At 37.9% G+C, this 12,665-nt stretch overlaps 1 protein-coding gene across 2 annotated transcripts in view; it reads left to right on the plus strand.

The window, feature by feature from the left end:
* The first annotated feature begins 5,822 nt into the window (after positions 1-5,822).
* The window catches only part of HELLS (helicase, lymphoid specific), a 49,477-nt gene continuing 42,634 nt past the window's right edge, over positions 5,823-12,665 (plus strand). Inside the window, exons 1-3 of one of the 2 annotated variants that reach the window (XM_036886499.2) lie at positions 5,823-6,166; positions 6,618-6,724; positions 11,322-11,444. In XM_036886499.2, the coding sequence (XP_036742394.2) occupies positions 6,136-6,166; positions 6,618-6,724; positions 11,322-11,444 (261 nt within the window). In that variant the 5' untranslated portion in view covers positions 5,823-6,135. The remainder of the gene's footprint in view (positions 6,167-6,617; positions 6,725-11,321; positions 11,445-12,665) is intronic. The other variant, XM_036886500.2, reaches the window with a different exon arrangement.

Raw genomic sequence — 12,665 nt, forward strand, 5'->3', positions numbered from 1 at the left:
AACCTCCCATCTGTGGCTGGTGGGTCAGAAGCATAGGTAACTGCCTGGGGCTCGCAACTGGCATCTGGAGTAGGGGGTGAAGGGCAGTCTTGTAGGAAGAGCCCTTAACTTGGGGAATCTGGTGCTTCCAGCAGATACTGTCCGAATTGAGTTCTTAGACACCCTGCTGGTGTTTGAGAATTGTTTGGTGTTGTGTGGGAAGAATACCCTCCCCTACACACACACATTGGAGTTGGGTCAGGGATACCCAAAGGAGTTATATTGCTATATGAGAAAACAGCCCCACAATCTGAAAAAGACAAAAATGTGCCAAACAGTTCCAAGATGGGCTGAACATATTTCCTGTAGCCTCTTTTCTTTTGACCTGTTGGCTTTTACTTACTTCCCACCAAATGGGACATATGTGCAGATGAGGGATAGTTAAGGAATTAAATTGGTTTTGCCCTGGCATCCACAAAACTTCTGACCAAATTATCTCCCAATACACCCTTTGTAAATCTCACAAAATTTTCTAGAAGAAATCAGTACAAGCGTACTTCATTTTATTTCACCTGCTTTACTGTGCTTTATAGATACCACATTTTTTCAAACTGAAGGTTTATGACAACCCTGCAGTTGACCAAGTCTGTGTCATTTTTACAACAACATTTGCTCACGTTGTGTCTATGTGTCACATTTTGGTAATTCTTGCACTATTTCAAACTTTTCCATTACTGTATATGTTATGGGGATCTGTGACCAGGGCTTATGACTCACTCTAAGTTCAAATGGTGGTTACCATTTTTTAGCAATTGTTTTTAGACATAATGCTGTGGCACATTTAATAGACTACAATTAATGTAAACATAACTTTTACATGCACTGGAAACCAAAAAAATTCATTTGACTCATTTTGTTGGAATATTACTTCATTGTGATGGTCTGGAACTGAACCCATAGTATCTCCGAGGTATGCCTGTATACCTCAAGAAGTTCTCTAGACCCACACTGTCTTTTGTGGCACTCTGGATGGGTTTTATATATTTGCTTCTAGCCTTACACTATTCTCACTGTTTGTTTATTATCTGCATATTTAGTGGATGGATAGAATGCTATCTGACCAGCTGAGCAGATGCCATAACAGTGGTAAAGAAATGAATAACCGAGATTATTCCTTATTTCAGTATTCATTTTAGGATGGAGTAGATCAAGGAACTCATTTACAGCAGATAAATCACTTGCCTGCAAAGACTCTGGGGTACTCATTAAAATTTCATACTCCATATCCTCAATCATTAGGGCAAGTAGAATGCAAAAATCTAGACATAAAAAGAGCTTCAGGAAAAATCTGTCAAGAAACCAGACTTTGACCAGAAGCATTACCCTTGGCCCTTATAAAGATTCAGAATAGTCTATATAGGAGACATGGATTGACCACTTTTGAAGTAGTATTTGGTCATCCAAAGCCTGCTGGCATCTATAAACTTTACACTCTTGGGGTAAGTAACCATTATGAGAACTTAAAGTGAACAGTTTGATGCTATGACTAAATATTTTCAAGAACTAAGTAGTACACTTTTAGGATATCACCAGCAGGTAAAAGAGGCATGGCCCCCACTTGCTGACAAGTCTTGCTTCCCTTCTGACCAGGACACAGGGTGTATATCAAGGTCTGTAGAAGAAAGCACACGTGTAAAGGACTTCATGAAGTATGCAAAATCACCTACACTGCCGCGAAAATTAAAGAAAAAAAATATCTCCTGGATTCGCCACAAACTATGCCAAATTAGACCTGGAACATTGCTCTTAAGACGATTGGTAGACAGTCTCTACAGATGACCTTAAATTAAGGATTTCCAGGGCCAATTCCCAGGCTCTAGAAGTAGACAGCATCAAGAAGACAGCTTTTCCCAAGATGACAAAAAATTTTGCTTTCACCTATTCCACTTCCCCACTTTTAAGACTCCCTTCACATACACCAAATAAATTTTTTAAAATATCTTTTTAACTGAAAACTTTCTTATCATTTATAAGTCATGCATTAGAAGGCTGACTGTAGAGTCATTGTCTCGATTTACCCTACTTCCCCTCTCTGAGTTTCCACTACAGGCTGTCTTTCAACCTGCGTTTTGCTCTTATTAACCTCCTTTTCCAATAAGTCAGGTGCTGACCAAATATCCCCTTATGCTAGTTTACTAAACCCTGGCCACATTAATCAATCTGGTTGGTTATGTCAGCATCTAGATAGGGCAAAAGAACCTGAACTATTCTTTGTTCCTGCCAGTGTGAATACCTGGTGGACTAAGTATAGAAGATGGATGAATGACAGGATATAACCACAACTAGAAAAACGTCACTGCCTCTTCTTCTGGTAAGTTATTTGGGCCCAGGAAAGCCTCTGTAGAAGCTCAAGGACTGTCCCTTGCTGAGATAAAGACAACAGGTGAAAAACTTTCCCTTTGAGTTGAAAACAGACATACCACCATACCTTTCCTGGGTGATATACCAGGACAGTATTACAAACAAACCCTGTGGTTTGACTCCATACCCAGCATCTTCAAACTTGTCAAGGTGATTAAAAGTGACTCAAGCACTATCTTCTTTAGCACATGTTTACCAAATCACCAAATGTTTTGGATGGTTCACAGGTCACCCTTGTACCACTTAGAGTTTCTCAGCTGCCTCTGATTAGACTGCACAATATCCCAGACTATGGGTGAACCAAAAATCTGGACTAACTTGGCCAGGTGACAAAACAAACTTTCTTGCTGCCAAAGGCAGACTGCAGTCCTCTTAGATCAGGTATTTTGTAACCTGCTTACAAACTAACAGTAGTACATGGAAAACAGAGATGTATGGATGCAAACAGTATGTATTATCAGCACACCTCTTAGAATGTCCCAAATCTGGGAAATGAAAGATTCCATTCTGACCTTGTCTGTGAATTACACTGGTCTTTTTATGCTGCAAAGGTATATAACAGGCTTCCACCTAAATGGTTAGGGTGGACTTGGATACTTGGCTCCTTCTGTCACCATCTTAACCGCCAGCCAAATTGGAAATTTGGGCTTCTCTATTTATAAGGTTGTGCACATAACATACCAGGCAAGAAGTCAGAGAACCAGAACCCACTTGTTTATCACCACTCCAAGTTCTTTTCAATGCTGAGAAACTTATTTCCGAGTTTTGGCATTTACGACTTGGAAAAGTTGATCTTAAATCTCTCTATGATATTTGACTAAGAGTTCAGTACCACTATACAAATTATGAAAATACTCGACCAAATTAACAGCTTAGCCTCTGTGGTACTCCAAAATCAATGTGCTGTGGACACACCATTCAACAAGAGGAACTTGGCAATCATTGGTGAAAAAAGCTGCTTCTGTGTAAATCGGATAGAACAAATAATGCCTAACTCACATCTGTTAAAAGAGAAGATTAACACTTTTCATCAGATAAATGAAGCACAGCCATTTTATTGGACTGATCTATTCCCAGGATTGGGAGACTGGTTTAATGGGTAGGGGAAATGTGCTTCAGTTTTTCTTTTCTGTTTGTCAGCCTCATTCCAATCCTAGTTCTTTTCTCCCTTTGCAGATCTCTTACCACTCAACTACTAACCCACCTCTCCTTTCCACAGCTGCAACTCAGTTTTTAATGTGTGAAACTTCTAGGGAAGTTTCAGACGAGGAAACTAAAGGGGTTCAGAACGAGTCTCCCAGAATCTGCCATTTTGGCATGCTGGTTATTTTAAGCTGAAGACAATTAAGAACCAAAGACTCAGGAAAAGCTTTTTACCTCCCTCCTCAACTGCCTAAAAGAATTTAGATAGGGGGCCTGGTCCAGGAAGAGAGCTGTCACCAGAAGTAATTACCAAGTATGGACTAGGCATGGTAAGCTGTAGGGGGGTTGGCACGGCCTATTTTTCAAAGTTCTCTTTGTGTCCCATTGTCTCTGCATAGCAAGGCAAACCTTGGTTTACCAACATTTGCTCTTCTCATCTTACTGTGACTTGTTTTCCTTTCTTTAAAGCCCCAGACCCCTACCCTCTTCTTAGCTCACAGTGGCATGTAAGCATCAGCCTGACTGCCCTTGTGGGGGCCCCTATAGGTAATAATTAAAATTGTTTTTCTCCTGTTAATCTGTCTTCTGTCAATTTAATTCAGAGACCAGACAAAAGAACCTAGAATGGTAGAGGTAAATTTTCCTCCCTTATAACTGTTTTTCTGGGCAATCTGGCTGCTTGACATTTGGTTCTCAGATTGAATATCTTGTCACTTCCTCAGATACCTGATTATCCAGACTGAAGTCTCCACTCAGGTTACTTTCACACCACTGCATTCTAATATTTTGCAGAGTACTGACATCCCCTCCCACACATACTTATTTGCCAAACTCCTGAAGTGTAAGTTCCATATCAACAGGGTTGTTACACATCTTGTTCACTGCTGTACAGCTCTTAGGAAAGTTCCTGGTACCCCAGAGACATTTAAATGTAGGCCTTTAAATAAAAGTGAACAAAACTTTTCATAGCCACTTTGAGGGAAGGTATGCACAATGACAGACATGTCAGAAAATGTACCAGTGCACTTGTATTAACAAGTGTGGGGCCAGATGTTGAATGAGACATGTCCTTTGAGAATTGGATGAAATTGCCTTGAATTCCATTTCTTTCCCTGAGAAATTACAAGGAAAGTTGTCGGCCTTGAGCTGATCATTGATGCCTGTATAGTAGATGCTCCAGGTACAAAATATATAGAGAAAATCAACAGATGATGGAGGTTTTGGAAGGTGGGTCACATGAGTTCAAAAGAAGGAACAAGAGAAGATTTTCAATACATTATGGGAAAACCCCACAAAAAACAATGCTCCAAAAGTTGGTGAAAATTTTTGAGGATAGGTTGGTGGTCAAAAATCTTAGGTGCAGTGAGACTGATAGCTATTGTTTTTCAAGTAGGAGGAGGTAGGATTTAAGAGTAATATTAATCATGACTACATTACCTTAAAATAATACCTAGGCAGGAGTCAAAAGACCTGAGTATGACTCCTGTTTAATCACAAAGAGACTATAAGCTTCTGGGCAAGTCAGTTTATCCTCAGCATAAGTTTTCTCATGTATAATGTAGGAATAAAAATAATTTGCTAAATTTCAGTGTTCTGAAGATAACTGAAGATGGTTATGAACATACGCAATAAACCCTTAAATTTTGTACAAATACAATTATTAAAGTAGTTGGAAATGAAAGGAACAGGTGCTTACATGGCAGGTATACCATAAATTATAAGAAGAAATACAGGAACCTGTTGAAAGAGACTGCAGACAAGAAGGGGTAGACTCAACGCTTACGTGAAAACCAGCGACAAGAAAAGCCCTGCTCGTTTTCTCAGGCGCCCACCCTTAATTATTGGCCTATTGAATTCCTGAATCTTCTATCTTTCTGGATACTGCTCGGTTTATCACTGCATTAAATTCTCCCTTATCCTGCAACAACTATCTTGAACTCGAGCATAATCTTAATTTGCTGTTTTTCTCTCTCATCTCACCCACAAGAGCCCTCCTCAGGGTCATTTCGGAGAACTTTCTGCCAAAATGTGCTCTGCGCGCTAAGGATGGAGGGCCACGTTGGCAATAATTTGTTTCTGACATCCTCATCTAGATATTCATACATCTTTCCTACCTAAGAGGATCATCGGTTGGGAGGACTTAGAGCAGCCAGTGTGTTAAAGTACCTTGCAAATTGTTCAGAGCGCTTCTAAAGTACTGCGTAGTTCGGAACCATCACTTAGTAGGCGAGGAAACTGGGTCCTCCGCGCAGCAGGTAGCCTCGCCCAGTATCACAAAGTTAAAGACTGACTTCTGAAGCCGAATCTAGTTTTCCCGTAACGGACATCCAGTAAGACGCTCACCACCATGCAACAGCCTCACGAAAACTCAAACTACACCAAATCTCGCGCCTCCGGCACTCGGGGGCGGGGCGGGGCGGGGAGCACGCAATATCGCGAGATGACGGCGTTTTCCCGCGGAGGAGAGCGCGCGTTTTTCTCTGGCAGGGGTTCTGGTCATAAGCCCGAGACTGGCGGCGGCTGTGAGGATTCAGCGCGCGGTGTTTCAGAAGCTGAGAAGAGCGGACCGCGTTCCGGAGCGTGTGTCCAATCATGCCGGCGCATCGGCCCGCGAGTAGCGGTAGTGAGAAAAACCTTCCTCGACGCGGCGGCGGCGGCTTCTCGGGTGGGGGCCTGGCCGGGGGGTGGGCAGCATGGAGGCTGCGGCCGAGTTGCGGGAAGAGTCGACCCCGGGCGGTTACTGAGGGAAGGAAAAGGGGTGAGAAGCTGTGGCGAGTGAGTGGAGAACACCTGGAGTTGTACGTATTTGCATGCTTTAGGAGACTGTGCACGGAAGAACTGCTTATTCGCCAGCGTCCCGATTTGTTAACTGGGGTCCAGGCAATTTGATGACATAGTGAAGAACCCAGGTTGCCTTCGGAGAGGTGTTGCTGGCGTCTCTGTGGATCTTCACCTTTTGCTTCAAATGTATCTGGAGAAGGGAGGAAGGTTGTTTAAATTGGGAATTGAGTATTTGGTAATTTTTCCAAGTTGCAGTTTAAAATCCTACCCCCTGTTGGGATCCCTACCTCTAGATCTGGTTGAACAACCGGAGACGGCTGTGATTACCCCAGCCATGCGAGAAGAGGAAGAACAGCTTGAGGCTGCTGGACTTGAGAGCGAGCGTAAGATGCTAGAAAGGGTAAGTTATGAATCAAGTTCATCGTCGCTGCAGCCAGTAGTAACCTGATGCTCTGTCCCAGGTGTGGTCTGTAGTCTAAGATTTACTAGTACTTTTTTCATAGACTTTAAAGCAGTTGTGTTCTTCATCTAATTTTATGTTTATACATGCCTTGTTTTGAGAAACCTTTGCATGTTTTGAGAGATGTTTCTGTGATGGTGGTCTTGGTCTGTAAAGTGACTTCACCTCTTTTAAGTGAGCACTTCAAATTGCTTGTTTAAGCCATTATAATTCTTCTAAAATGGGTAGTCACTTCTTTTAGCAGTGTTTTTCACCCAATTGATAAATTTGCGTTTTGCTTTCCATCTGGTGTCTTGGTCTATTGCTAAGTAAGATTATTTAGATAAAAATGTGGTATGCTTTGTAAACAAGTTACTATACTCTTGGTTTTCTTGTATAGAGTGTCTGTTTTGTAGGTTACTGAAACGAATTTTTAACCTCCCGAACATTCAGTTCTCTTAAGTATATTTCACTCCAGTAATAAAGGCCCACCCTGATGCTTAATTATTGCATATACAAGAGAAAGAATGATAGCCACCAGCTCTTAGGTACTCATTACCTACAAAGTGATATTTTTAACCCTCCCGGTATTGTGCTGATATAGGTACTTTTGATATCTCTAGACTGAGACAGTTGGGGGTTAAGCATGAAAGAAACTCAAATTTGAACTGTCTCCAGAGTTCTTGTCCCTAACTCTGTAACTCTCAGGAAATAGACATTAATACTGAATAAACTCCATGTAATTACAAAACTACTTAAATTGGGAAATAATGCACTCCAAAAGATAAGTAATGAATCAATTGGTTCCCTGCTATATCAACGATAGTGATTCTTTTGTTAGCATTAACACCTGATAAGCATGTTTTATGAGTGGTACTTTTGTAAATGCTGTATGTGCATTTACTCATTGAAATCCTCGACTATTCTTTAAAGCAGATACTGTTAATAGAAACTCATACTGTTAATAGAAACTCATTAATTTAATTACTGGTATAAACTATTCCCTTTAATGAAGTATTCTGTGAGGTAGGTCCTATTTTCATCCCATTTTACAGATGAAACTAGGCACATAAAGGGTTCTTGGGGTCCCAAGCTATTGAATGGTAGAGCTAAGAATTGTAATGTAGGTTATGTGGTTTCAGAGTTCACATTTTTTAACCACCATGCTGTACTTTCACTCCAGTAATATTAGTTCTGTTCTTACTAATGGTAGTTGACCATAATCAGTTAAGGTAATATGTTAACAGATGTTAACGGAATTGGGAGGTTGACCTTGAACTACCTTTCCTCATTCTCTGAATTCTCAGTTCTTTATTACACATTATTGTCATTATTTATTTGATTCTCACTTTGTTTTTTGAGAGAATATCACTTACTGTTTTGTTTTTGTAGGCTGTGTACCTAGCAAGTAATAATCAGTAAATGTTTATTGAATTTCTAACTACGGTAACATAATATTTTATAATACATTACATAACTTGGATAAGTAAAATACTTACTATCCATGTAACAAGGTGAACTATAAAGGATGAATTCTTGGGCAGACTTCCAGAATAGAATCAACTTCAGAGGTCGTAAGGGTGATAAAGCCTTTGATATGTGAGTAGTGCGTCTTCAGTTTTATGACTCGTGCAGGTTGTTAAGTAAATAGCATTTCAAGAAAGATAGGCGATAAATAAAAATACCTTTCCAGAATGCATTAATTCAGGGAAAGAAGCATTATTTTTACATTTAAAAAAGATCTGACAAATTTATAGTACCACAAACAATTGATGGTTAAGCTAGGAGTCAAAACAACTACTTTCAGTGAAAATTTTACGCTTTTGAACAAACGTTTTGTAATCAGCCGTAGAATTTTGGAATTGTTATTGAGAGAGAGGTATGGTGCAGCTAGTATTTTTTTCTTTAGCAGTTATGAATTATGGAACCTAAAACAGCAATTTTTAATTCTACTATGAATAAAGTGAGTAACTTTTCAATCTTTTTACTAATATAAGGATGTTATTGGCTGCAAACATAGTGGTACTGTGGTCAGTTGTTAATACATTGTCTTTTTAATGTACAGACATTGAAAGAATTTGATTAATTTTTACACTTCACACTTATACGTTAGTCCCTATAAGGAGAAATATCCAAGAATAAAGTCTCCCTACATATCTTTGGAGACCAAAAAACTCAAGTATACAAAAATAAAGATTTTCTTTTGGGGAGACCACAGTATTTCTGGGCGTATATTTGGAAGTACTTGAGAGAAAGAACTAGCTTAAGTTTGTTAATGAGAAGCATTGACTTCACTTTAGGAGATGTTAAGGTTTGTGAAGAGTCTGGAATGACTTTGACATTCATTTTCTACAGTTATTTTCTTTGGCTTCTCACCTGCATTTCCTTTTGAAAGAAGTCATTGTTAGCCTGGAAGACTTCAGACTTTCATTAATGTGTATGTAGTGGGGGAAGGGGGAAGGTAAGAGTTGGGAGATTTCTTAGAGAGGTAAAAGGCAAATAGTTGATAATGTGTAGACTGAAATATAACCCTACTCCTATCTCCCAAATCTGGGGCTGCTGTTGGGAGAGAGAATGGGGTAGACAGTGGGGTATTTATGCCCCTGGTGTCAACTGGCATACTATTTTCACTAGCCAGCAAGAGGTGCTCCCTGCCAGGCACTTTGCTTTCAACAAATGGGCCTACAATTTATTTACCTTAATATAATAAATAATAAAATTGTTAAGAAAGAGTAATGATAAATAAGATTCCTTACAAAATTATTTTGAAATACAGAAGACTAGGCTTGAAGGTTAACCATTGGCATGGTATTCTAATTAATGACAAATTTTTGTTCCATGATGGCATCTTAAATCTTTAATTACTTAAAAAGAATGCTAATTTATTCTGAAAAGGATTGAAGGGAGCAGATGTATGTAAATTAAACCCGGAATATTTTAACTAAAATTTTAAACATTTAAAAAGTTAAAAATGTAAGAATTTATTTTTATAAATACCAAGTAATTTCATCTCACTCTTTTTAATATTCACTTCATTCATTGACTGCCTATTTAACCACAGCAGTATATGGATAATCGTAAAAGAAAGGCTATTCTAAAAGAATTGAAAAGAGTAAGATACCAACTGATCTGCTTGGGTAGGATTAGGGGTGACTTTTTTATATTTAAATTTACTGTAATGCCCTGGTATTACTTTTATTAGATTTAATTTTAGGTATTGTCATTGCTTTTGTAAGGGAAAAGAAATTTGCTTTGAAAGAAAAGCTAGAGAGATGACATAGAATCTAGGAAATAGAAGCCAGTATACAAAGGTGTCTGATAACAAGGTCAAGCCTTAACCACTAAATAAATTGGATTATGGTGACTCGGGCTGTACTTGAGTGCACATAAACACTTGGTCTCAGGAGTGGGATTGCTGGTTGAGGTTTGTGTGTTATTTAGTCTTAGTAGATGAATTCAGCTCTCACTTAACTCACTTCAGCCCACTTAATGCTTTTCTTTGAATTCAGAGTATACTGGGTTGGCAAATTATGAACTGGATTGGCTTGTGCCTATTTATGTAAGTAAATTTTTATTGGAATGCAATCAGTCTGTTTGTTTACATACTGTTTTTAACCGCTCTTACGCAAAAAGGAAGAATTGAGTATTTGTAATACAGATCATGTGATCAAATATTTAAATAGTCACCCTTTGGCCCTTTACAGAAAATGTTTGTGGACCATTGAACTATTATTTATTTGTTGCTTTATGTTTTCTATCTTGTGCCCTCTGGGATTCCTCTTTTAAAATATTCAACTTTTATTAATGTGAGTTGAGAGAAGGTTCCTCCTTAGCCATTAGACTATTATAGACCCCTAGAAATGACTTAATTAATAAATGGTGTGCAAAAGTAATATGAAAAGCAGAGGTTAGTAATTGGAAGGTGTACAGAGGTGAAAGATAAAGCTAAGAGTATGAGAGTAAAAGAAAGCTAAAAGATTAAGGGTAAAGCTCTGGGGAACACAATACTAAGGAGGAAAGAAAAGAGTCTTGTAAGAAATCAGATTTAGCATGTTGGAATATTTTGACAATACAGTTTCAGCATTCTAAAAACAAATGTTCTAGTTCTAGCTAATGAAATAATTTTTTAATTTTAATGTCCTTTCAAATAAAACTGGTAGATAAAAATTTTCTTTTCTGAAATCATCTATTTAAAAACTTAAATCCAACTTGAGTTAATACTTTAATTTCAGATGTTGAAAAGGACCCTCAACTCAGTACGTATGTCAGTAACAAATGTTAAGTCTCTGAAATTTAAATTTTGGTATCTAAGCTTCATTTTACCAGATTGCCTGTTGAACCCAAGAATCATATTTTTTCAGCTATTTGTTGTGGTAGTTCTTGGTTAGTAAAAATACACTATTTTTAGCAAATTGATAGTACAAAAATTTTTTTTCCCATTATAGGAAATACATTCAACCCATAGAGCACTTATTTATCCATTTGTGTTACACCTTATGCAAAAGATTGGCATATATCACAAAACTTTAATAATTATGGAAATTTTCTCTTTGGATAGGCTCGCATGTCCTGGGATAGAGAGTCCATAGACATTCGGTACCGTAGACTTCAACATTTGCTTGAAAAAAGTAATATCTATTCCAAATTTTTATTGACTAAAATGGAACAGCAGCAATTAGAGGTATGTATATGTGATTGATTACAGTTAGTAATTTAAATTTGTTTATGAAAAAACAGCCTAACTGAGACAGTTACATACAAAAAATTGCACACATTTAAGATTACAGTTTGATGAGTTTTGGCCAATGTATAGATGTGTATAACCACCAACACAATCAAGATAAAGAACTTCCATCACCCCAAGAAGTTCTCTTGATAGAGTGATCCCTGTGCCTGGCACCTATCAACCACTAATTTATATTTTCTGGCACTGTACATTAGTATTGTCTTTTCCAGATTATTATATAATGGAGTCATGTTGTAATTATTCTCTGTGTTCTTTTTAAGCTTAGTGTACTTTTAATCATTTATGCAAGTCATTTTTTATTCCTCTGAAGCATTCCACTGTATGAATAACCACTACTTATTTTTCTGTTTACCTGTAGGCTAATTTTTGATCCTATCTAGTGATATTTTTTGGATACTGGAAATTATATATTTTATGTTGCTCAGTCCTTTTTTAAAAATTGTTTTATTGAGATACATTTGACATACATAAAACTGAACATATTTTAAATGTATAGTTTTATAAGTTTTGACATGTAGACCTGCATGGATCCACCATAATTAAGATAAATGAGCATAGCCATGAATTCCAGAAAACTTCTCCCTCCTTCTTTACCAACGTATAATTAACATAAAACATAACAGTCTCTTAGCAACTTTTAAACATGTAGTACAGTATTAACTGTAGTCACCATGCTGTACATTCTATCTGCAGGACTATTGTACTTTATAACTATACCTTTTGACGTCCTTAGTCTACTCTCCACTACCCCTAACCACTAGTCTGTTGTGTGAACTTTTTTTTATTCCACATATAAGACAAATAGTATTTGTTTTTCTCTGTTTGACTTACTTCATTTAACATAATGTCCTCAAGATCCACCCATGTTGCATATGAAAAGATTTCATTTTTTTTATGGCTGAATTCCTGTCCTTTTTAATTATCTCCCATCTCTCACTTGCTGTCTTCATTAAATAGTCGCTGCTCTGCTGCTGTTATAGAGCCATTTGCATTTTCTGTTGCTGATACGGTCTTTCAGCTTTTATATATCTAAAAAGGTCTTCATTTGCCTTCATTTTTTTTGACTAGGTAAAGAATATTTCTTAAGTGCTTCCCTCCCCTCAGCCTACCTCCATGTAGTACTTTAATGATGTTTCACTGCCTCCTAGCTTACAT

This window comes from Manis pentadactyla, chromosome 8 (assembly GCF_030020395.1).
Source record: "Manis pentadactyla isolate mManPen7 chromosome 8, mManPen7.hap1, whole genome shotgun sequence".
Classification (NCBI taxonomy): domain Eukaryota; kingdom Metazoa; phylum Chordata; class Mammalia; order Pholidota; family Manidae; genus Manis; species Manis pentadactyla.